Genomic DNA, 23885 nt, shown 5'->3' with positions numbered 1-23885 from the left:
TACTGTAAGATAGAGTGAAGTTAAGCACAGTACTGTAAGATAGAGTGAAGTTAAGGATGGTACTGTAAGATAGAGTGAAGTTAAGCACGGTACTGTAAGATAGAGTGAAGTTAAGCACGGTACTGTAAGATAGAGTGAAGTTAAGCACGGTACTGTAAGATAGAGTGAAGTTAAGCACGGTACTGTAAGATAGAGTGAAGTTAAGCACGGTACTGTAAGATAGAGTGAAGTTAAGCACTGTACTGTAAGGTAGAGTGAAGTTAAGCACTGTACTGTAAGGTAGAGTGAAGTTAAGCACTGTACTGTAAGATAGAGTGAAGTTAAGCACGGTACTGTAAGATAGAGTGAAGTTAAGCATGGTACTGTAAGATAGAGTGAAGTTCAGCATGGTACTGTAAGGTAGAGTGAAGTTAAGCATGGTACTGTAAGATAGAGTGAAGTTAAGCACGGTACTGTAAGATAGAGTGAAGTTAAGCACGGTACTGTAAGATAGAGTGAAGTTAAGCACGGTACTGTAAGATAGAGTGAAGTTAAGCACTGTACTGTAAGGTAGAGTGAAGTTAAGCACTGTACTGTAAGGTAGAGTGAAGTTAAGCACGGTACTGTAAGATAGAGTGAAGTTAAGCATGGTACTGTAAGATAGAGTGAAGTTAAGCATGGTACTGTAAGATAGAGTGAAGTTAAGCACGGTACTGTAAGATAGAGTGAAGTTAAGCATGGTACTGTAAGATAGAGTGAAGTTAAGCACGGTACTGTAAGATAGAGTGAAGTTAAGCACGGTACTGTAAGATAGAGTGAAGTTAAGCACGGTACTGTAAGATAGAGTGAAGTTAAGCACGGTACTGTAAGATAGAGTGAAGTTAAGCACTGTACTGTAAGGTAGAGTGAAGTTAAGCACTGTACTGTAAGGTAGAGTGAAGTTAAGCACTGTACTGTAAGGTAGAGTGAAGTTAAGCACTGTACTGTAAGATAGAGTGAAGTTAAGCATGGTACTGTAAGATAGAGTGAAGTTAAGCATGGTACTGTAAGATAGAGTGAAGTTAAGCACGGTACTGTAAGATAGAGTGAAGTTAAGCACGGTACTGTAAGATAGAGTGAAGTTAAGCACGGTACTGTAAGATAGAGTGAAGTTAAGCACGGTACTGTAAGATAGAGTGAAGTTAAGCACGGTACTGTAAGATAGAGTGAAGTTAAGCATGGTACTGTAAGATAGAGTGAAGTTAAGCATGGTACTGTAAGATAGAGTGAAGTTAAGCACGGTACTGTAAGGTAGAGTGAAGTTAAGCATGGTACTGTAAGATAGAGTGAAGTTAAGCACGGTACTGTAAGATAGAGTGAAGTTAAGCACGGTACTGTAAGATAGAGTGAAGTTAAGCATGGTACTGTAAGATAGAGTGAAGTTAAGCATGGTACTGTAAGATAGAGTGAAGTTAAGCACGGTACTGTAAGATAGAGTGAAGTTAAGCACGGTACTGTAAGATAGAGTGAAGTTAAGCATGGTACTGTAAGATAGAGTGAAGTTAAGCATGGTACTGTAAGATAGAGTGAAGTTAAGCATGGTACTGTAAGATAGAGTGAAGTTAAGCACGGTACTGTAAGATAGAGTGAAGTTAAGCACGGTACTGTAAGATAGAGTGAAGTTAAGCACTGTACTGTAAGATAGAGTGAAGTTAAGCACTGTACTGTAAGATAGAGTGAAGTTAAGCACTGTACTGTAAGATAGAGTGAAGTTAAGCACGGTACTGTAAGATAGAGTGAAGTTAAGCACGGTACTGTAAGATAGAGTGAAGTTAAGCACGGTACTGTAAGATAGAGTGAAGTTAAGCACGGTACTGTAAGATAGAGTGAAGTTAAGCACTGTACTGTAAGGTAGAGTGAAGTTAAGCACTGTACTGTAAGATAGAGTGAAGTTAAGCACTGTACTGTAAGATAGAGTGAAGTTAAGCACTGTACTGTAAGATAGAGTGAAGTTAAGCACTGTACTGTAAGATAGAGTGAAGTTAAGCACTGTACTGTAAGATAGAGTGAAGTTAAGCACTGTACTGTAAGATAGAGTGAAGTTAAGCACGGTACTGTAAGATAGAGTGAAGTTAAGCACGGTACTGTAAGATAGAGTGAAGTTAAGCACTGTACTGTAAGATAGAGTGAAGTTAAGCACGGTACTGTAAGATAGAGTGAAGTTAAGCACGGTACTGTAAGATAGAGTGAAGTTAAGCACGGTACTGTAAGATAGAGTGAAGTTAAGCACGGTACTGTAAGATAGAGTGAAGTTAAGCACTGTACTGTAAGATAGAGTGAAGTTAAGCACTGTACTGTAAGGTAGAGTGAAGTTAAGCACTGTACTGTAAGATAGAGTGAAGTTAAGCATGGTACTGTAAGATAGAGTGAAGTTAAGCACGGTACTGTAAGATAGAGTGAAGTTAAGCACGGTACTGTAAGATAGAGTGAAGTTAAGCACGGTACTGTAAGGTAGAGTGAAGTTAAGCATGGTACTGTAAGATAGATTGCAGTAAAGCAAGGTACTGTAAGGCAGAGTGTACTAAAGCACGGTACTGTAAGATAGAGTGAAGTTAAGCACGGTACTGTAAGATAGAGTGAAGTTAAGCACGGTACTGTAAGATAGAGTGAAGTTAAGCACGGTACTGTAAGGTAGAGTGAAGTTAAGCATGGTACTGTAAGATAGAGTGAAGTTAAGCATGGTACTGTAAGATAGAGTGAAGTTAAGCATGGTACTGTAAGATAGAGTGAAGTTAAGCACGGTACTGTAAGATAGAGTGAAGTTAAGCATGGTACTGTAAGATAGATTGCAGTAAAGCAAGGTACTGTAAGGCAGAGTGTACTAAAGCACGGTACTGTAAGATAGAGTGAAGTTAAGCACGGTACTGTAAGGTAGAGTGAAGTTAAGCACGGTACTGTAAGATAGAGTGAAGTTAAGCACGGTACTGTAAGGTAGAGTGAAGTTAAGCACGGTACTGTAAGATAGAGTGAAGTTAAGCACGGTACTGTAAGATAGAGTGAAGTTAAGCACGGTACTGTAAGATAGAGTGAAGTTAAGCACGGTACTGTAAGATAGAGTGAAGTTAAGCACGGTACTGTAAGATAGAGTGAAGTTAAGCACGGTACTGTAAGATAGAGTGAAGTTAAGCACGGTACTGTAAGATAGAGTGAAGTTAAGCACGGTACTGTAAGATAGAGTGAAGTTAAGCATGGTACTGTAAGATAGAGTGAAGTTAAGCACGGTACTGTAAGATAGAGTGAAGTTAAGCACGGTACTGTAAGATAGAGTGAAGTTAAGCACGGTACTGTAAGATAGAGTGAAGTTAAGCACTGTACTGTAAGATAGAGTGAAGTTAAGCACTGTACTGTAAGGTAGAGTGAAGTTAAGCACTGTACTGTAAGATAGAGTGAAGTTAAGCACGGTACTGTAAGGTAGAGTGAAGTTAAGCATGGTACTGTAAGATAGAGTGAAGTTAAGCACGGTACTGTAAGATAGAGTGAAGTTAAGCACGGTACTGTAAGATAGAGTGAAGTTAAGCACGGTACTGTAAGATAGAGTGAAGTTAAGCACGGTACTGTAAGATAGAGTGAAGTTAAGCACGGTACTGTAAGATAGAGTGAAGTTAAGCACGGTACTGTAAGGTAGAGTGAAGTTAAGCACGGTACTGTAAGGTAGAGTGAAGTTAAGCACGGTACTGTAAGATAGAGTGAAGTTAAGCACGGTACTGTAAGATAGAGTGAAGTTAAGCACGGTACTGTAAGATAGAGTGAAGTTAAGCATGGTACTGTAAGATAGAGTGAAGTTAAGCACGGTACTGTAAGATAGAGTGAAGTTAAGCACGGTACTGTAAGATAGAGTGAAGTTAAGCACGGTACTGTAAGATAGAGTGAAGTTAAGCACGGTACTGTAAGATAGAGTGAAGTTAAGCACTGTACTGTAAGATAGAGTGAAGTTAAGCACTGTACTGTAAGGTAGAGTGAAGTTAAGCACTGTACTGTAAGATAGAGTGAAGTTAAGCACTGTACTGTAAGGTAGAGTGAAGTTAAGCACGGTACTGTAAGATAGAGTGAAGTTAAGCATGGTACTGTAAGATAGAGTGAAGTTAAGCACGGTACTGTAAGATAGAGTGAAGTTAAGCATGGTACTGTAAGATAGAGTGAAGTTAAGCATGGTACTGTAAGATAGAGTGAAGTTAAGCACGGTACTGTAAGATAGAGTGAAGTTAAGCATGGTACTGTAAGATAGAGTGAAGTTAAGCACGGTACTGTAAGATAGAGTGAAGTTAAGCACGGTACTGTAAGATAGAGTGAAGTTAAGCACGGTACTGTAAGATAGAGTGAAGTTAAGCACGGTACTGTAAGATAGAGTGAAGTTAAGCACGGTACTGTAAGATAGAGTGAAGTTAAGCACGGTACTGTAAGATAGAGTGAAGTTAAGCGTTAAGCACGGTACTCTAAGATAGAGTGAAGTTAAGCACGGTACTGTAAGATAAAGTGAAGTTAAGCACTGTACTGTAAGGTAGAGTGAAGTTAAGCACTGTACTGTAAGGTAGAGTGAAGTTAAGCACTGTACTGTAAGATAGAGTGAAGTTAAGCATGGTACTGTAAGATAGAGTGAAGTTAAGCATGGTACTGTAAGATAGAGTGAAGTTAAGCACGGTACTGTAAGATAGAGTGAAGTTAAGCACGGTACTGTAAGATAGAGTGAAGTTAAGCACGGTACTGTAAGATAGAGTGAAGTTAAGCACGGTACTGTAAGATAGAGTGAAGTTAAGCACGGTACTGTAAGATAGAGTGAAGTTAAGCATGGTACTGTAAGATAGAGTGAAGTTAAGCATGGTACTGTAAGATAGAGTGAAGTTAAGCACGGTACTGTAAGGTAGAGTGAAGTTAAGCATGGTACTGTAAGATAGAGTGAAGTTAAGCACGGTACTGTAAGATAGAGTGAAGTTAAGCACGGTACTGTAAGATAGAGTGAAGTTAAGCATGGTACTGTAAGATAGAGTGAAGTTAAGCATGGTACTGTAAGATAGAGTGAAGTTAAGCACGGTACTGTAAGATAGAGTGAAGTTAAGCACGGTACTGTAAGATAGAGTGAAGTTAAGCATGGTACTGTAAGATAGAGTGAAGTTAAGCATGGTACTGTAAGATAGAGTGAAGTTAAGCACGGTACTGTAAGATAGAGTGAAGTTAAGCATGGTACTGTAAGATAGAGTGAAGTTAAGCACGGTACTGTAAGATAGAGTGAAGTTAAGCACGGTACTGTAAGATAGAGTGAAGTTAAGCACGGTACTGTAAGATAGAGTGAAGTTAAGCACTGTACTGTAAGATAGAGTGAAGTTAAGCACTGTACTGTAAGATAGAGTGAAGTTAAGCACTGTACTGTAAGATAGAGTGAAGTTAAGCACGGTACTGTAAGATAGAGTGAAGTTAAGCACGGTACTGTAAGATAGAGTGAAGTTAAGCACGGTACTGTAAGATAGAGTGAAGTTAAGCACGGTACTGTAAGATAGAGTGAAGTTAAGCACTGTACTGTAAGGTAGAGTGAAGTTAAGCACTGTACTGTAAGATAGAGTGAAGTTAAGCACTGTACTGTAAGATAGAGTGAAGTTAAGCACTGTACTGTAAGATAGAGTGAAGTTAAGCACTGTACTGTAAGATAGAGTGAAGTTAAGCACTGTACTGTAAGATAGAGTGAAGTTAAGCACTGTACTGTAAGATAGAGTGAAGTTAAGCACTGTACTGTAAGATAGAGTGAAGTTAAGCACTGTACTGTAAGATAGAGTGAAGTTAAGCACGGTACTGTAAGATAGAGTGAAGTTAAGCACGGTACTGTAAGATAGAGTGAAGTTAAGCACGGTACTGTAAGATAGAGTGAAGTTAAGCACGGTACTGTAAGATAGAGTGAAGTTAAGCACTGTACTGTAAGATAGAGTGAAGTTAAGCACTGTACTGTAAGGTAGAGTGAAGTTAAGCACTGTACTGTAAGATAGAGTGAAGTTAAGCATGGTACTGTAAGATAGAGTGAAGTTAAGCACGGTACTGTAAGATAGAGTGAAGTTAAGCACGGTACTGTAAGATAGAGTGAAGTTAAGCACGGTACTGTAAGGTAGAGTGAAGTTAAGCATGGTACTGTAAGATAGATTGCAGTAAAGCAAGGTACTGTAAGGCAGAGTGTACTAAAGCACGGTACTGTAAGATAGAGTGAAGTTAAGCACGGTACTGTAAGATAGAGTGAAGTTAAGCACGGTACTGTAAGATAGAGTGAAGTTAAGCACGGTACTGTAAGGTAGAGTGAAGTTAAGCATGGTACTGTAAGATAGAGTGAAGTTAAGCATGGTACTGTAAGATAGAGTGAAGTTAAGCACGGTACTGTAAGATAGAGTGAAGTTAAGCATGGTACTGTAAGATAGATTGCAGTAAAGCAAGGTACTGTAAGGCAGAGTGTACTAAAGCACGGTACTGTAAGATAGAGTGAAGTTAAGCACGGTACTGTAAGGTAGAGTGAAGTTAAGCACGGTACTGTAAGATAGAGTGAAGTTAAGCACGGTACTGTAAGGTAGAGTGAAGTTAAGCACGGTACTGTAAGATAGAGTGAAGTTAAGCACGGTACTGTAAGGTAGAGTGAAGTTAAGCATGGTACTGTAAGATAGAGTGAAGTTAAGCACGGTACTGTAAGATAGAGTGAAGTTAAGCACGGTACTGTAAGGTAGAGTGAAGTTAAGCACGGTACTGTAAGATAGAGTGAAGTTAAGCACGGTACTGTAAGGTAGAGTGAAGTTAAGCACGGTACTGTAAGATAGAGTGAAGTTAAGCACGGTACTGTAAGATAGAGTGAAGTTAAGCATGGTACTGTAAGATAGAGTGAAGTTAAGCATGGTACTGTAAGATAGAGTGAAGTTAAGCACGGTACTGTAAGATAGAGTGAAGTTAAGCACGGTACTGTAAGATAGAGTGAAGTTAAGCACTGTACTGTAAGATAGAGTGAAGTTAAGCACTGTACTGTAAGGTAGAGTGAAGTTAAGCACTGTACTGTAAGATAGAGTGAAGTTAAGCACTGTACTGTAAGGTAGAGTGAAGTTAAGCACTGTACTGTAAGGTAGAGTGAAGTTAAGCACGGTACTGTAAGATAGAGTGAAGTTAAGCACGGTACTGTAAGATAGAGTGAAGTTAAGCACGGTACTGTAAGATAGAGTGAAGTTAAGCACGGTACTGTAAGATAGAGTGAAGTTAAGCACGGTACTGTAAGATAGAGTGAAGTTAAGCACGGTACTGTAAGATAGAGTGAAGTTAAGCACGGTACTGTAAGATAGAGTGAAGTTAAGCACGGTACTGTAAGGTAGAGTGAAGTTAAGCACGGTACTGTAAGGTAGAGTGAAGTTAAGCACGGTACTGTAAGGTAGAGTGAAGTTAAGCACGGTACTGTAAGATAGAGTGAAGTTAAGCACGGTACTGTAAGGTAGAGTGAAGTTAAGCATGGTACTGTAAGATAGAGTGAAGTTAAGCACGGTACTGTAAGATAGAGTGAAGTTAAGCACGGTACTGTAAGATAGAGTGAAGTTAAGCATGGTACTGTAAGATAGAGTGAAGTTAAGCACGGTACTGTAAGATAGAGTGAAGTTAAGCATGGTACTGTAAGATAGAGTGAAGTTAAGCATGGTACTGTAAGATAGAGTGAAGTTAAGCACGGTACTGTAAGATAGAGTGAAGTTAAGCACGGTACTGTAAGATAGAGTGAAGTTAAGCACGGTACTGTAAGATAGAGTGAAGTTAAGCACTGTACTGTAAGATAGAGTGAAGTTAAGCACTGTACTGTAAGATAGAGTGAAGTTAAGCACTGTACTGTAAGATAGAGTGAAGTTAAGCACTGTACTGTAAGGTAGAGTGAAGTTAAGCACTGTACTGTAAGGTAGAGTGAAGTTAAGCACGGTACTGTAAGATAGAGTGAAGTTAAGCATGGTACTGTAAGATAGAGTGAAGTTAAGCACGGTACTGTAAGATAGAGTGAAGTTAAGCACGGTACTGTAAGATAGAGTGAAGTTAAGCACGGTACTGTAAGATAGAGTGAAGTTAAGCACGGTACTGTAAGGTAGAGTGAAGTTAAGCATGGTACTGTAAGATAGATTGCAGTAAAGCAAGGTACTGTAAGGCAGAGTGTACTAAAGCACGGTACTGTAAGATAGAGTGAAGTTAAGCACGGTACTGTAAGATAGAGTGAAGTTAAGCACGGTACTGTAAGGTAGAGTGAAGTTAAGCATGGTACTGTAAGATAGAGTGAAGTTAAGCATGGTACTGTAAGATAGAGTGAAGTTAAGCACGGTACTGTAAGATAGAGTGAAGTTAAGCACGGTACTGTAAGATAGAGTGAAGTTAAGCACGGTACTGTAAGGTAGAGTGAAGTTAAGCACGGTACTGTAAGGTAGAGTGAAGTTAAGCACGGTACTGTAAGATAGAGTGAAGTTAAGCACGGTACTGTAAGATAGAGTGAAGTTAAGCACGGTACTGTAAGATACAGTGCAGTAAAGCAAGGTACTGTAAGGCAGAGTGTATTGAAGCATGGTACTGTAAGTTCGAATGTGGTAAAGCACGGTACCGTAAAGTAGAGTGTAGGAAAGCACGGTACTGTAAGGTAGAGTGTCGGAAAGCACGGTAACGTAAAGTAGTTTGTAAAAAGCACGGTCCTGTAAGGTAGAGTGTCGTACTGTGGACGTACAGTAAATGATGACACACGAATCCACACCACGTATTCCGGTAAAAATGAACCACGTGTGACGTTCCTTCTCCACACGATATTATCGACGATTTAAAGACTACAGATTCGCCCCGAAAATCACGTGATCTGAAATCACCATGGAAACTGAAACCATCTCCGTGTCCGGTCGGCGAGCGGCTTGTTCGATAAAAAGCGATCAAACAGAACGGAACGGATTAGGATCGGTTTACTCAACAAGATGTCGGTCTCCATGTGGGAACAATGTTCTCGTGAAACTCGAACACTGTCGGGGACGTCGTTTTCAGTTTCCCCACATCCTCTTGTGATAACTTCCACAAACGAATTATTCATTGTGTTCGCAGCGGCTCCAGAGTTCGATATCAGGAGGGAAAGGAGGATCAATAAATGGGGAGTGAGGTGGAAGAGCCTGGTGCCAAATCCAAATAAAATCGAAATAAATTCAAACAAATGGTGCCAGGCACAACAAATCCCGCCCATTTTGTAATTTTTGTACTGTACTGTACTGGGAGATACTTAGCAGGCAGACACGAAACGGAGGAACAGTCGAGCCGGGCTGTGTTGCACGAGTGCGAGCCAGGGCGTACTGTGCCCGCGGCTCCCCTTTATTCCGTACGCGGTACACTCACGAGCCGGCCGACTCCAGTATTACTACGACGCCTCAGACGGCGTGCACACCTCATATCCCTCGCCGAACCCCACGGCCACTCCTCCACCATCACGCCCATCATGCATCATCATCATGCCCCTCCCCGTGGGCATGACTACACCACACTCCTCCCTCCTAAAAGTATGATTATTAAATGATCAGTATTATAAGAAGCATGCAGAACACGAAGGATTTCGTATAATAATCATGGAAATAAAATGAAAATAACAAAGTATAATAGCACACCACATCATATAATGTGTCGATGCGAGCGAGTGGAGCAGCAAAGGTCAGGTCTGACCGCGTTACCGATATGAAGCAGCAAAATGAGAAGCACAGCGGCATTATGCAGCAAAAACGCCCCCCCCCCCAGGTGGCCCATACTGACATGACCCTGGCCAAGGTCGTAACGACCTCTCGAGCTCACCTCCTCCGGCCCCATCAAACGCCTCCGGCCCACTCCCCCCAGGCAGACCCGACGTAGATAAACATCCCGAGGCCGGCAGCCCGCTATCTGGAAGCTGTGGCGCCAGCCCTAGACCTTGGCCGGGGGCGCTGAACAGCGCTGCTGGCTGCATGTATTTAATGCGCCAAAACAACTCACGCACCACAATCAGTCGAGACGCCAACGCCCGTCCCAACGGCCTTGAGCGAACACAGCGAGTTGTGCTCGCAATCAGAGGTGGAGGTAACGCAGACCAGGGCACCAGTCTTGGTGCCGAGTCGATCTCCGAGACCCACATGGCCGCTAGACGGGAGCAACTCCACCTAAACCACACTGCAATCATAGGCTCGTTATAAATCATTACGAATAACATTCGAAGCATCGTAAATTCATTTTTCCGTACAGCGCGCTTTTTTGATAAAATCCCAGCACATGACAAAGTAATTACCTGCGGCCTGGAGCAACTGGAGGCTAACAAACCTTCTTTATTCGCCCCCACATCACATTGACCATAATCCAACTCCCATTGACTGATCTCCGCCACATCCACTTTTACATGAGAACTGCTGGCATTTATTTCAACAACGTTAAACTGCATCACTAGAGCAAGGAAAAACACATATGCCATGAACAACAACCCACAACCCGCATCACGAGTCCGCTCCTTGGTTGTCGACTCGATGCTGCGACCGCGACTCCCTTAACGCCACGGGCCCACCGCCACCTGTTGAACCTGCCTGAACCACACCGATGCGCATTGCCTCTCGAACCTTGCCACAGCGCGGGAACTCATCGCGAGAGCTGATACGGCTCTCACCGCCCGCCAGAGCCTCGCCCTCGGTACTCGATGAAGGCCTCGAAGAGTACCGGCACATCTGGAGGTACGAACCGGAGACCCAGTCCGAGGTGCGCAAGCCAGTCTCGACCCAACAGGGGGGCCCCTCCCCTCGTACAACGAACACCGAGAGCCGGGCGCGTCGATCTCGGTAGCGCACTGAGACGTCGGCCCTCGCAAGCGGTGCAACCGCTTCACCGGTGTACGTGTATAACGACAAGGCCGCCTTGACCAGGCGAATACCGCGAAGACCACGAGCCGCCCGCTCACCCATGACCGACACCGCAGCCCCGGTATCCACGCAAAACACAGTAGGTTGGCCATTCACTTCGACTTCAACCGTGAAAGGCGTCGTTATCTCCGAACCAACGGAAAACAGACTCAACCGTGGTTGCATCTCCCGCTCTGGTTCGCCGGCATTGTCAGGCCCCGGTTGCAGGCCGATCTCCAGGTCACTGGGGTCCTCTCGCACCTCGTCACCCAAGACCCCAACGGAGGCTCCCGCCATCCGACACACACGCTTCAAATGTCCCACCTTGTGACAATGCAAACACACGGTGTTCTTATACGGGCACATTTGTCGCAGGTGCGGACCCCCACACCCCCAGCAGCCGCGGAAAGTCCCTTCGCTCCAGGCGCGACCGTGCTGCGGTGCCCCCTCGCTCCAGGCGCGACCGTGCTGCGGTGCCCCCTCGCTCCCGGTGCGACTGTGCTGCGGTGCCCCTTCGCTCCCGGTGCGATCGTGCTGCGGTGCCCCTCGTCCCGCACCGCCAGGCGCGTGTGCGACCTGCGGCACTTGAGCCACCGCTCGGACTCCGGGCTGCGTGACTCGCGGCACTTGTGCGATTACCGCATTGACTTCGGGATTAGCTGCCATACTCCAGCTGGAGCTACTCATTGCATCCTGGCCAGCAATGGCACGGACATCCGTGAGCGTCTGTTCGACAGACGAAGCAGTCACGACCGCCGAGTCGAATGTGATGTCGGTCAATCGCAGGATAGCCGCTACCATCTTTGCGTCTCGCAGACCAGAAATAAAACGATCTCTGAGCCTTGTTGGACGCTCCTCTGCCGTGAATTTGCAAGGCACAGCCGAATGCTTCACTCGTGCCACGAAGTCCGCAACGCGCTCCTCGCCACCCTTAGCGAGATGATCGAACTGGAACCGCGCGAGATGTAACGATTTCTCCGGCGCCAAGTGGGTCTTCATTTTCGTCACGATGTCCTGAAAGGATAGCATATCATCACTGGGTCTATTTGGAGCCACCAAATCACTCAGCAGGCGGTAGTGCTCCGTTGATAGCGAGGCGAGCAAGATCGCCTTGCGTTTCTCTTCATCCTCTACATCATTTGCCCGAAAGTAGCAACCCAACTGTTCAGAAAACAACTCGAACTCATCTCCCCCGAACACGGGTACACGTCTGTGTGCCGTGCCGCGACCTTCCGCCATGTTCCGTGAGACACTTGGTTCCGTAGCTTGGAACCGCCCTTACACACGCCGATCCGCCGATCCTCGTCGCCACTGTACTGTACTGTACTGGGAGATACTTAGCAGGCAGACACGAAGCGGAGGAACAGTCGAGCCGGGCTGTGTTGCACGAGTGCGAGCGCGGGCGTACTGTGCCCGCGGCTCTCCTTTATTCCGTACGCGGTACACTCACGAGCCGGCCGACTCCAGCATTACTACGACACCTCAGACGGCGTGCACACCTCATATCCCTCGCCGAACCCCACAGCCACTCCTCCACCATCACGCCCATCATGCATCATCATCATGCCCCTCCCCGTGGGCATGACTACACCACAATTTTGACCTATGACCATGACCCCCAAAACTTCGGACACTACCGATCTTCACAAATTCTGCATTTTTCACTATATGAATTTGTCGGATTATAGAGAACATTGTACTTCACGGTACTTCTACATATCGACGGTCCCCTGTGCCAGTGCGCATGCGCAGCCTGACCCGGAGCCAGGGATGTTGTGGGTGTTTCAACCTGTTCAATACTTGTTTGATTATTGTCGTTCCACGCTAATAAAGTGGTCGAACAAATTGAACTCTGTTCTTATTTATAATCAAACAACTTGATGCAGTCGAGTAAAGATCGTCGGTGCTGAGGAGGACGCGACTGGGTGAAAACGGACCACGAGAACGTCGACAGTGAGTTTGGATTTCTCGGGTTCTGTACCCAATCTTCGCCCCCAGGACACTGTACACACGTGTGCATCACCGAAAATAGAACGTTTACTCCAGAATAGCTGTTCCTATGGCGCCGGTGGAAGCAGAGTGGCCGATCGAGGGTTGTGACTATATGGCTACACACGCAGAGGCGGCAGTGGTGGCCGCCATGTTGAGTATACACGCCACTGTGCACGTCGCCGCCCCCAGGGCGTCGAGCTCGAATGCCAAGATGGAGAAACTCAAGCGTCCCTCCATAGCACTGGCCGGAACGGGCGAGGCCTGGTCGTACTTCATAACCCGCTGGGGCGAATACAAAACAGGTACTAAGCTTGTCGGACCCGACATAGTCGCGCAGCTACTGGAGTGCTGTGAGGAGGAGCTGAGAAAGGACCTCACTCGCGTGGCGGGTAGGAGCCTCGTGGGCAGCGATAAAGAAGACGTCCTCGCCACCATGAAGGCGCTCGCCGTCCGGACGGAGAACAAGATGGTAGCTCGGGTGGCCCTGTCTAACATGCGGCAGGGACACGAGGAGCCCGTCCGGTCGTTCCACGCCCGCATCAAGGGGCAGGCGGACACGTGCAAGTATGAAATGAAGTGCACCAAGGCGGGGTGCGATCAGGTCAACGACTTCACCAAAGAGATATTGCGCAACGTGGTTGCCCGTGGCATCGCGGACCAAGCAATACAACTTGACCTACTCGGTGAGAAGAACCAGGACATGCCATTAAAGGACATGATAGAGTATATCGAGGCCAAAGAGTCTGGAAAACGCTCGGCATCGCGCCTGCTTGACACTCAGAGCACGGACGCGATCAGTAGTTCGTATCGGCGGGGAAAGCGACAGGACGTCCGCGCCAGAGTAGGAGCCAGGCCGGAAAAACGGAAGGCCAAGCCCGAAGGAGTATGCATCTACTGTGGCGAGGTGGGCCACGGCAAAACGCCTCAATGGCGCGCCAGATGCGCCGAGTGCCCCGGATACGGTAAAAAGTGCCGGAAGTGTGACCGCCAGAATCACCTCGACAAGGCGTGCCTGGGCGACCGATCGGCAAGACCCCCATCTAAGGAGACCGACAGGATGTACGACGAGCAGACGGCAGCCTTTGTCGAGCTATGCACGGTCACCATGGCCAGCACAGAGGACGAAATGCGCACACTTCCCCTCGCTCACCACCTGTACGATGATATGTGCGATAAGTGGATGAAACGCATATCCGACCCGCAGCCATACGTCAACCTCACTCTCACCAACAAGCGCGAGGATTACAAAGCGCTGGGTTTTAACCTCCTGAAACACACCCGCGCGGTAACCCTACCCGCTATGGCAGACACAGGGTGCCAGAGCTGCCTGATCGGCATTAAAGTCGTCCAACAAATGGGCCTGAGTACCGAGGACCTCATACCTGTATCCATGACCATGAAGGCCGCAAACAACAGAGGAATTCGTATCCTCGGAGCCGTGGTAGTCAGATTCGCCGGTAACAGTGACGACGCTCGGAGATTGGAGACGCGCCAAATCGCGTACGTGACGGACTCTTCAGACCGCATCTGCCTCTCCCGCGCGGCCTGCATGGACCTGGGAATGATCTCGGACAGATTCCCGACACTCGGAGAGGTGAATCTGACGACCTCGGAATTGTGCGACTGCCCGCGACGCGCGGAGCCGCCGACCAAGCCGACCGCACTCCCCATGCCAGCGACCGAGGCCAACAGAGAGGCACTACAGTCACATTTACTCAGGATGTATGCTCAGAGCACATTCAACACGTGCCCACACCAGCCACTACCGAGAATGACCGGCCCGCCACTACGTCTTATGCTCAGTGAGAACTCAACACCGGTTGCCCATCACACTCCCATCTCCGTGGCCATACATTGGCAAGATGAGGTAAAAGCAGGCCTCGACCAGGACGTTCGGCTCGGCGTGTTGGAGGAAGTACCCGTCGGCACGCCGGTGACATGGTGTCACCGCATGGTAATTTGCGCGAAAAAGAATGGCAAGCCGTGACGCACCGTCGACTTTCAGGCCTTGAACAAGCATGCGTTCCGCGAGACCCACCACACCCAATCCCCGTTCCACCAGGCGAGACGCGTACCTAACGGGAAGCGCAAGACAGTATTCGACGCATGGAACGGTTACCATAGCGTCCGCCTACACGAGGACGACCGCCACAAGACGACCTTCATCACTCCATGGGGGCGCTACCGGTACCTATCTGCCCCACAAGGGTATATGGCATCGGGGGACGGTTACTCACGACGATACGATGAGATCGTCGCGGACATTGGTAACAAGACCAAGTGCGTAGATGACACGCTCCTATGGTCAGACACGATTGAGGGGAGCTACTTCCAGGCGGTCCAATGGCTGGATATATGCGGCCGGAATGGAATCATCCTCAACCCGGAGAAGTTTGTCTTCAGCGCACCCACGGTGGACTTTGCGGGCTTCACCATCACCATGACCGACGTGCGACCGTGCAGCCGCTACCTGGAAGCAATCCACGATTTCCCACAACCGCGTAACATCACCAACGTCAGATCGTGGTTCGGGCTTGTCAACCAGGTGGCATACGCCTTTAGTATGGCCGAACGAATGCAGCCATTCCGGAAGCTCCTGAAAAGTGGAGAACGCTTCCAGTAGTCCATGGAGTTAGAGGACATATTCCGCGAGTCGAAAGACGTGATCGTACAAGAAATCGAACACGGTGTCCGTATATTTGACAAAACTAAGCCAACATGCATCGCCACGGACTGGTCGAAGGAGGGAATCGGATTCTGGTTGCTTCAAAAGCACTGCCGATGCGTGCCAGTTAGACCATTCTGCTGCACTGATGGATGGAAAATAACCCTGGTCGGCAGCAGATTTACACACGCGGCAGAATCCAGATGCGTGCCCATTGAGGGCGAGGCTCTCGCAGTCGCGGACGCCTTGGACAAGGCGCGCTACTTCGTACTGGGCTGCGAGAACCTGATCGTTGCGGTAGACCACAAACCACTGCTGAAACTCCTTTCGGACAGAGCACTTGACGACATACCCAACCCCCGCCTCAGGAACCTCAAGGAGAAGACCCTGCGTTTTCGCTTCCGCATCATACATATCCCGGGCATGAAGAACAAGGCGGCAGATGCCATGTCGCGCAGGCCGGTTGGCACCACGCGACCTCCACTCATGAACCTTCCAGATGACAATGCCACCATAGCGACCCACCTCCAACCAAGCACGCACACCGACGTCCTGTCCCTCCTACGCCAAACTGAGCCGGAGTATGACGACGACGTCGAGGAGGACAACCTGGCATGGTGTGCCGCGGGCCTCGAATCATTGCGATCAGTAACATTGGATCGCGTCAGGGAAGCCACCAGCAGCGATGGCGATATGCACATATTGGAGGGAATGACAATGAACGGCATCCCCGACTCAAAAATCGAGATGCCAGAGACAATTCGCGACTATCACCAGTACCGCGAGAACATTACATCGACAGATGGAGTGATCTTATACAAGGACCGAGTAGTCATACCACCCTCACTCCGCGGCGATGTGCTTAGCGCCCTACACGCTGCCCACCAGGGCGTATCAATGATGACCGCCCGCGCAGAATCCTCTGTATTCTGGCCAGGCATGTCGGCCGACATCAGCGCCACTCGGAAAAACTGCGAACACTGCCACCGGATGGCACCATCACAGCCTGGAGCGCCACCAACTCCACCTATTCCGGTCGTTTACCCCTTTCAGGCAGTGTGCTCGGACTTCTTTGCACACAGGGGTGCACACTACCTTGTGACGGTGGACAGATACTCGAACTGGCCGATCATCTCAAAGTCGACGGGTGGCGCCGCCGGACTCATAAACCACTTACGTCGCGCCTTCGTGACGTACGGGACACCAGAAGAGCTCGCGTCGGATGGGGGACCGGAGTTCACCTCCACCGAGACCAGGTCATTCCTGCACAGATGGGGCGTACACCACCGCTTGTCATCGGTGGCCTTCCCTCACAGCAACTGTCGCGCGGAGATTGGAGTTAAGACAATGAAACGACTTATCACGGACAACACCAGCCCGCAGGGAGAACTTGACACTGACGCTGTGCAGAGAGCGATACTACAATATCGTAACACGCCTGACCCTGACACGAAGATTTCCCCGGCAATGTGTGTCTTCGGCTGCCCGATACGCGATTTCATCCCAATTATCCCCGGGAAGTACAGACCGCACGACACTTGGCATGAGACCCTGAAAGCGAGGGAGGAGGCCCTCCGCAAACGTCATATCCGCACAGCCGACACCTTGGCAGAACACACCAAACGCCTTCCGCCACTTGCTGTAGGGGACCTAGTCCGCGTACAGAACCAGACAGGATTCCACCCAAAAAAATGGGACAAGACAGGCAGTATCGTGGAGGTACGCCAACACGACCAATACGTGATCAAGATCGACGGCTCGGGCAGAGTCACACTTCGGAACAGGAAATTCCTGCGCAAGTTTAGCCCAGTTCGCAATGACCAGCTGCCACCCCGGTCTATCTATGATGATCTAGCAACCCGCATCACTGTACCTGCACCCGTTGTAACACCGCAACTGCCTGACCTCGACAGCGAACCCGTGACATCTGCGACGCCAACGAGGCCCACGCCGGCACTGACGTCAGTATGCACACCCCGGCGCAAGATGACACCCGTTTCAGACATGCCAGCAGCACCAGGACGAGGCACACCGAAGCGCGCGATCCTTCAGACACCACCATCGGCCCCTGAAACCCCGAGAGCCCCATCCCCACTGGGGCCCGATGTGACACCACCAGCACCAGCAATAGGTCAACGCCGATCCACCAGAGCGACCAGCGTGCCTGCCTGGCACAAGGACTACTCCATGGAATAGTCACACGATGGGCGATATAAACTTTTGTTCATTCATTAAACTTAATATTTTCTCAGCCTTTATCTATTAACATAATAAAGACTCGGAGGGAGATAGAGAACATTGTACTTTACGGTACTTCTACATATCGACGGTCCCCTGTGCCAGTGCGCATGCACAGCCTGAGCCGGAGCCAGGGATGTTGTGGGTGTTTCAACCTGTTCAATACTTGTTTGATTATTGTCGTTCCACGCTAATAAAGTGGTCGAACAAATTGAACTCTGTTCTTATTTAGATTATAAGTGACAAATAGAATAAGGTAAACTATAAGCTTAGTTTGAAGTAAATCAGATCATTTTGACGAAGTTATGAGCGAAAAACGATTTTGACCTTTTCGTGACCTTGACCTTGACCTTTGATCCAATTGGACCCAAAAGTTAATGGGGTCATCCGAGGTTCATTGCCCACCTGTGGATTAAATTTGATAGTGTTTGCTATAGCCGTTTTGCCGTAAAGTTGCTAACAGACAAACAAGCAATCTGGACGATTACAATATCCCGCTCCCTCCCTCCGGGGGGCGGGATAATAAATGGGACCCGACCCTGGTGTATTGGGGTGGGGCGGGGGGGGGGGTGTTACATGTTTGTGTATTTCAAAGAATTTGGATGAAAAGTCTGTTTGTAATTAATGGTCCTGAGAATGATTTTATTAACACGATTCAAACCCCGTTACCGACTGTACTGGCTGTTTTACATACATTGCCTTGTGTAATTAAAGTGCTGAGATAGAAGGAGATGAGGTCGGAAATCACCCCCTTTGGCTGAGCCGAGGTCGGAAATCACCCCTTGGGTGGAGCCGGAGTCGGAAATCACCCCTGTGGGCTGAGCCGAGGTCGGAAATCACCCCCTTTGGCTGAGCCGAGGTCAGAAATCGCCCCTTGGGTGGAGCCGGAGTCGGAAATCACCCCTGTGGGCTGAGCCGAGGTCGGAAATCACCCCCTTTGGCTGAGCCGAGGTCAGAAATCGCCCCTTGGGTGGAGCCGGAGTCGGAAATCACCCCCGTGGGCTGAGCCGAGGTCGGAAATCACCCCTTGGGTGGAGCCGGAGTCAGAAATCACCCCCATGGGCTGAGCCGAGATCGGAAATCACCCCCTTTGGTCCTTCAAACAGCTTTCGACCAAGCTCGCGCTTTCGAGATGGCCCAGAAACATTCCGACTCCTATGGGTGCCCTGTCCCTCCTGTTAATGCTGCTGTTGTGGAGATCCGAGAATCATCTCAAGAAGCTCTGGAAACAATAGCGGCAGCGAATCCATCTGTGGAGCAAAACACCACTACGACGGCCACTTTTGCTGCCGTGAATACTAAGTGTTTCTTCTGCGGATATGATAGGCATCCTCATAGAAAATGCCCTGCAAGAGATACTGCATGCAACGGCTGTGGAAAGAAAGGCCACTTCTCTAAAGTGTGCATGTCCGCTTCCTTGAAACTAACCTCGGCAGCTATCTCCACTCTTGCAATACTCTCTGTCGCTTCGCCGGATTGCCTAGCTGAAGCTGTTATGAAAGTGCAGATCAATGGGCACTCAGTCGCAGCATTGATCGACACTGGAAGCTCCGAAAGCTTGGTGAGCGAAAATTTGGTACAAACCCACAAGTGGAAGCTCTTCCCTGCCAACAGTAAAGTTTCCATGGCCTCCACTTCCCTCTACTCAAATGTTCAGGGATATTGCAATGTTGAGCTGATCTTATCAGAACATACCTACGGTGATGTTCGGCTGTTAGTTCTCCAGGACCTATGCGCTGACCTCATCCTGGGTCACGATTTCTTGAAACAGCATTCGAGTGTTGAGATTCCCTTTGGTGGAGCCAAGCCATCTCTAAAAGTTTGCGGACTTGCCACTGTTTCTCCACCTTCGTTGTTCGCCAACCTAACTCCCGATTGCAAGCCAATAGCCGTGAAGTCACGGCGATATACCAGCGCAGATACCAAGTTTATTGAATCCGAAACCAAGAGGCTTCTTGATGAAGGAATCATTGAACCTAGCGAGTCTCCATGGCGTGCCCAAGTATTAGTTACAACCAACCATAATCATAGAAAGCGGATGGTCATCGGTTACTCACAAACAATTAACCGTTTCACTCTACTCGATGCCTACCCATTACCGCAAATAGATGAAATGGTAGGAAATGTACCTTAATATCGGATATCGAGTACAATCGATTTGCGCAGTGCCTTTCATCAAATTCCCATAACAGAAGAAGACAAACCATTTACAGCGTTCGAAGCCTGTCAAAAACTATATCAGTTCCGCTGGATTCCATTTGGCGTTACTTATGGCGTCACAAGCTTCCAGCGGATAATCGACAAAGTTATCTTGGAGGAAAATCTCGAGAATACCTTTGCTTACGTGGACAATGTTACGGCGTGTGGAAGGAACCAGGCAGAACATGATGAAAATCTCAATAATTTTTTCAACGCCGTTAAGAAGTATAATCTGACATTTAACAATGACAAATGCGTATTCTCTTCAAAATCTGTCGCGCTCCTCGGCGACACAATTGAAGATGGAACAATTAAACCAGATCCTGAGCGCCTTCGACCACTTCAGGAGCTTCCACCCCCACACGATATGCCCTCGTTGCGTCGGGCAATGGGAATGTTTGCGCATTACTCACAGTGGATTGCAAACTTTTCTGAAAAGATTCGTCCCCGAGTAGAGTGTGAAAGCTTCCCTCTATCATTAGCTGCTGTTGAAGCTTTCAAACTTCTCAAGCAAGACATCGCCAACTCCGTTGTGATGGCTATCGATGAAACTGTCCCTTTCATTGTTGAAACGATGTAATGTATATGTAAAAATGTAAATGTAAAAATATATATATTTATATATAATTAATTCCATGTAAACGTCAACCAAACAATAAAAATTAAAAATAGCTCGGATTCTCTCTTATTTTCATTTTTGATAAACATTAACATCCAATGTATGTTAAAATTCCTCTTTTTGGCCAATCCAAGCAAACAAATTTCATTTCTGCGGGCCTGTACAAGCGGTCTTTTGCGGGCCTAAGACATGCGTCATCGTGCTACATGATATGTAGCAATGAGCATGAAGATTTCGCCACGTGCGAATTTCGACTATTTTCCCGTGTCAAATATGGAGACGTGTTGTCATTATTCCGAGAGGTAAATAAACATATTACATATCGATATGTTCAGGAAAAGTAGCTGCACATGTTTATGTTTGAGATGGGTGTTTAATTCATATGATAGTTGAGACCAAGCTTGTGCAACTGGGCGATACATTTGAACTATCGCTTTTGTGTGATTTTGTGATTCCGTCACGATTTCTGTTATTTCTTTCTCGCTTCGTGATATTCAAGGCAGGCTAATCAAATACTAAATAGACAATCGTACATTTGCATGCTTTATCGCCGGAAATTCAGACTTTTGTCATTTTAGCCCCAGTCACAGCTGGCGAGCTTGACAGAATCACGAAAATGTGACGGAATCACAAACTCTGCACTGCTTTGGGAAAAATATATAATGACAAAGAATACACAGAGGAAACTTTGTAGCAATAGAAACAATGTAATGTGGTGGTACGGATAGGATGCTGGGGAGTTGTGCTGAGCATTGAGATGTGTCACACATATATTGTTAAGAATCTGGAAGCCATGAGCACCAAACATGCAGGTCCTATAGAACAGTTATATCGGTAAGTATGTGTTTCTTGTTCGGGTCCCGTCCCTTGTTTAATGGGTAATTAAATTTACATGCGCTGCGGAGTTATTTTGATAGTTAGGATTTTTACATCTACAACTGCAACAACGACAACCCTCTGCTCCCGGCATTCTCCATGCGCTCGCTGGTATGCGGGTGTGTGCGGAATTTGTTCGGGGATGGAATTACATTCCCAAATATGGTCATAAACCGGTTCGCTTGGCTGCGCACCAAATAAGGGAATGCGTCATGTCCCACCCAATGAGAGCGGGCCACGATGAGCGAACCATGCCGAAAAGGGGACAAAGGAACGGAGAGCAAATAATTGGGTGGATCTGCTCGAACAGGTAGAAAAAGGATCTGCACCCCGTCTTCACGAGTGCGTGCTCTGGTTCCCGGCTCATCTCGTCGTTGGCGTGCTCTGGTCTCTGCGCTCATGTCGTCGCTGGCGTGGGCTGGCGTGCTCTGGTTCCCGGCTCATCTCATCGGTGGCATGGTCTGCGTCAGCTGCCCTTGGTCCGTTCTTGCCAACTGGTGCTCCGGGAAGGTGTGGACGACGAGCCGCGCGTTCGCGGCCAGGTAACCAGCCACTTTCTCGTCCCTCAGCTCGACTTCCTCCGAGCTGAAGGGATAATAAAGACCATTTTGGGTCCGTTTATTTTGGGTGTGCGTCTGTCTGTGGGCCCGTCTTTAAGTTGGAATTGTTTAAGTGCTTGTGTGTAAATTTGCATTCTCTATTAGTCGTGATAACTCTGCCCTTGTGTGCTCCGCCCTTCCCCCCATTATAAATAAACCCATGTGTAAATGTATCAGCTCGTTTTTATGGTTCTTCGATTGGTTTAACAGGGTGCGTGTTGGGAAAAGTAAAGAAGGCCGTCGTTGCCGTAGTGGTGTGCATTTGCGACCGACGGAAGCTCGGTGACCGTCCACTCGGGTCGAGCGCGCAAACGGCTCTTCCCGTACGAGTGCCATCAAGGGTGTGAATACTAGGTAGCTCGCCACGTGGGTCTAGGTATTTTGAAGTTTGGCAAATAACCCTGTACCACGTGATAGAATTATTGACGATTCACGGTCCGCTAAGGGACCCGTACCCTCGGAGTTTTCCGAAGGGTACAATCTCGATTCCGGGTGTTCGGTGGAGTCGACCCCCACGTGTCGATCATATTTCATGCTTTTTCATGCACACGATTTTACCTCCATTCCCTACTGCCCCACATAGCGGTCATGCTCGCAGCCGACGCCCGGTCCTGCAACAATATTAACCCCTTATTGTGCCACGGGCACAAATATCACTGCACATCAATTGTGGACGTTGGACCTTTCGGCCTGATCACGCTACCTGACCATGTAACCCCCACCTTACCTCCTGAGTTGCAGAATGCCACACCAGGTTAGTGACTCCGCTACATTGTGCAACAGTCACACTGCCATCCGTCGGTAAGGCATGTTACTTAATTTTGCACCTTCCTGGCTGTCGGCACACCCAATTAGAAAATCTACTCTTATACCTATCGACTCTTGTTCATTTAAAACCTCTTACGATTGAGCAAAAACGACGGTGTAGTATTTCAGATCCGGGTTTTTCGAACAACGAAGTGGCTCCCAACGCCAGCCCTTCCCGTGCCACTTCTAAACCCGTCGACGAAGAATAAGAAGCTGAAGAAAGCGAGAAAGAAGAAGTTGTGTGTGACCAGACCACGGGGAAGAGTTGAAATCGATAGGGATGACCAGAGCAATGTTATGTATGTGGTCTGTGTGACGGAAACTACTGGGACGACGACAACCAGGATTCAGAGTCCTGGATCCAATGACCGCTTTGTTCCACATGGTTCCATAATACAAGTGCGGTGGTTTATGGAAGAGCGGGGGATAATTTCATCTGTGACGAATGTGCAGAATAATTATGTACTAGTAGTTGCGATCAGACGTACCAGATGTTTGAATGTCCCTTCATTACCATAAGAAGTAGGCCTGCCTTTAGGGTACAAGCTGCCATTTAGTAACTTGTTAACTCAGATTACCGGTTGCTTTGTTTTCATTCATTGTTCCACAAACGAATAATTTAATTTGATAATGTTACCTCGGCCCCATTTGTGATGTTTAATAAAATCCATTGAACATTTTCACACGTTGTCTTTGATCAATTATAAAATAATTAACCACAATAAATTGCAGTCGCGATTCCGTCACGCCGACTGTGATTCCGTCACAAGCTTAAATTAACCAGGGATCTCACAAAATTAGCCCCAATTAAAAGAGTGTATTGATTTGATCAGCAACACTGAAGCCGAGAATAGCTTGAATATCACTGATCCATCTATCTTTTGAACGAGAGCAGATGTATCGTTATTTATGCTAAGTATAAGAAAACGTCATTTGTGCACGTGATTCCATCACAAAATTTAAGTCATTCCCCAAAATCGAACCACCGATGCTGGACTATTGGATGGAACTTTATCGTGTCG

The 23885-nt window shown here is 47.4% G+C and overlaps 2 protein-coding genes across 7 annotated transcripts in view; one reads left to right on the top strand and one right to left on the bottom strand.

The window, feature by feature from the left end:
* The window catches only part of LOC147009079 (uncharacterized), a 143714-nt gene extending 134925 nt beyond the window's left edge, over window positions 1–8789 (bottom strand). For 5 of the 6 annotated variants that reach the window (XM_085862706.1, XM_085862708.1, XM_085862707.1 and 2 more), the window contains exon 1: window positions 8591–8712. The gene's annotated coding sequence lies outside the window, so the exon portion shown is untranslated. Of the gene's footprint in view, window positions 1–8590 lie in introns of all 6 variants that reach the window. The other variant, XM_085862698.1, reaches the window with a different exon arrangement.
* Window positions 8790–18372: 9583 nt separating this feature from the next.
* Window positions 18373–23526, top strand: LOC147009078 (uncharacterized). Its single transcript, XM_085862853.1, has one exon. It carries the CDS (start codon window positions 18896–18898, stop codon window positions 19895–19897), a length of 1002 nt encoding a protein of 333 aa, XP_085718979.1. The 5' UTR covers window positions 18373–18895; the 3' UTR covers window positions 19898–23526.
* Window positions 23527–23885: the final 359 nt, after the last annotated feature.

This window comes from Eptatretus burgeri, chromosome 17 (assembly GCF_056783735.1).
Source record: "Eptatretus burgeri isolate ZD-2024b chromosome 17, Ebu_testis_v1, whole genome shotgun sequence".
In the NCBI taxonomy this organism is placed as follows: Eukaryota; Metazoa; Chordata; class Myxini; order Myxiniformes; family Myxinidae; genus Eptatretus; species Eptatretus burgeri.
The sequence above is the reverse complement of the archived record's forward strand: the minus strand, read 5'-3'. Positions and strand labels throughout refer to the sequence as shown.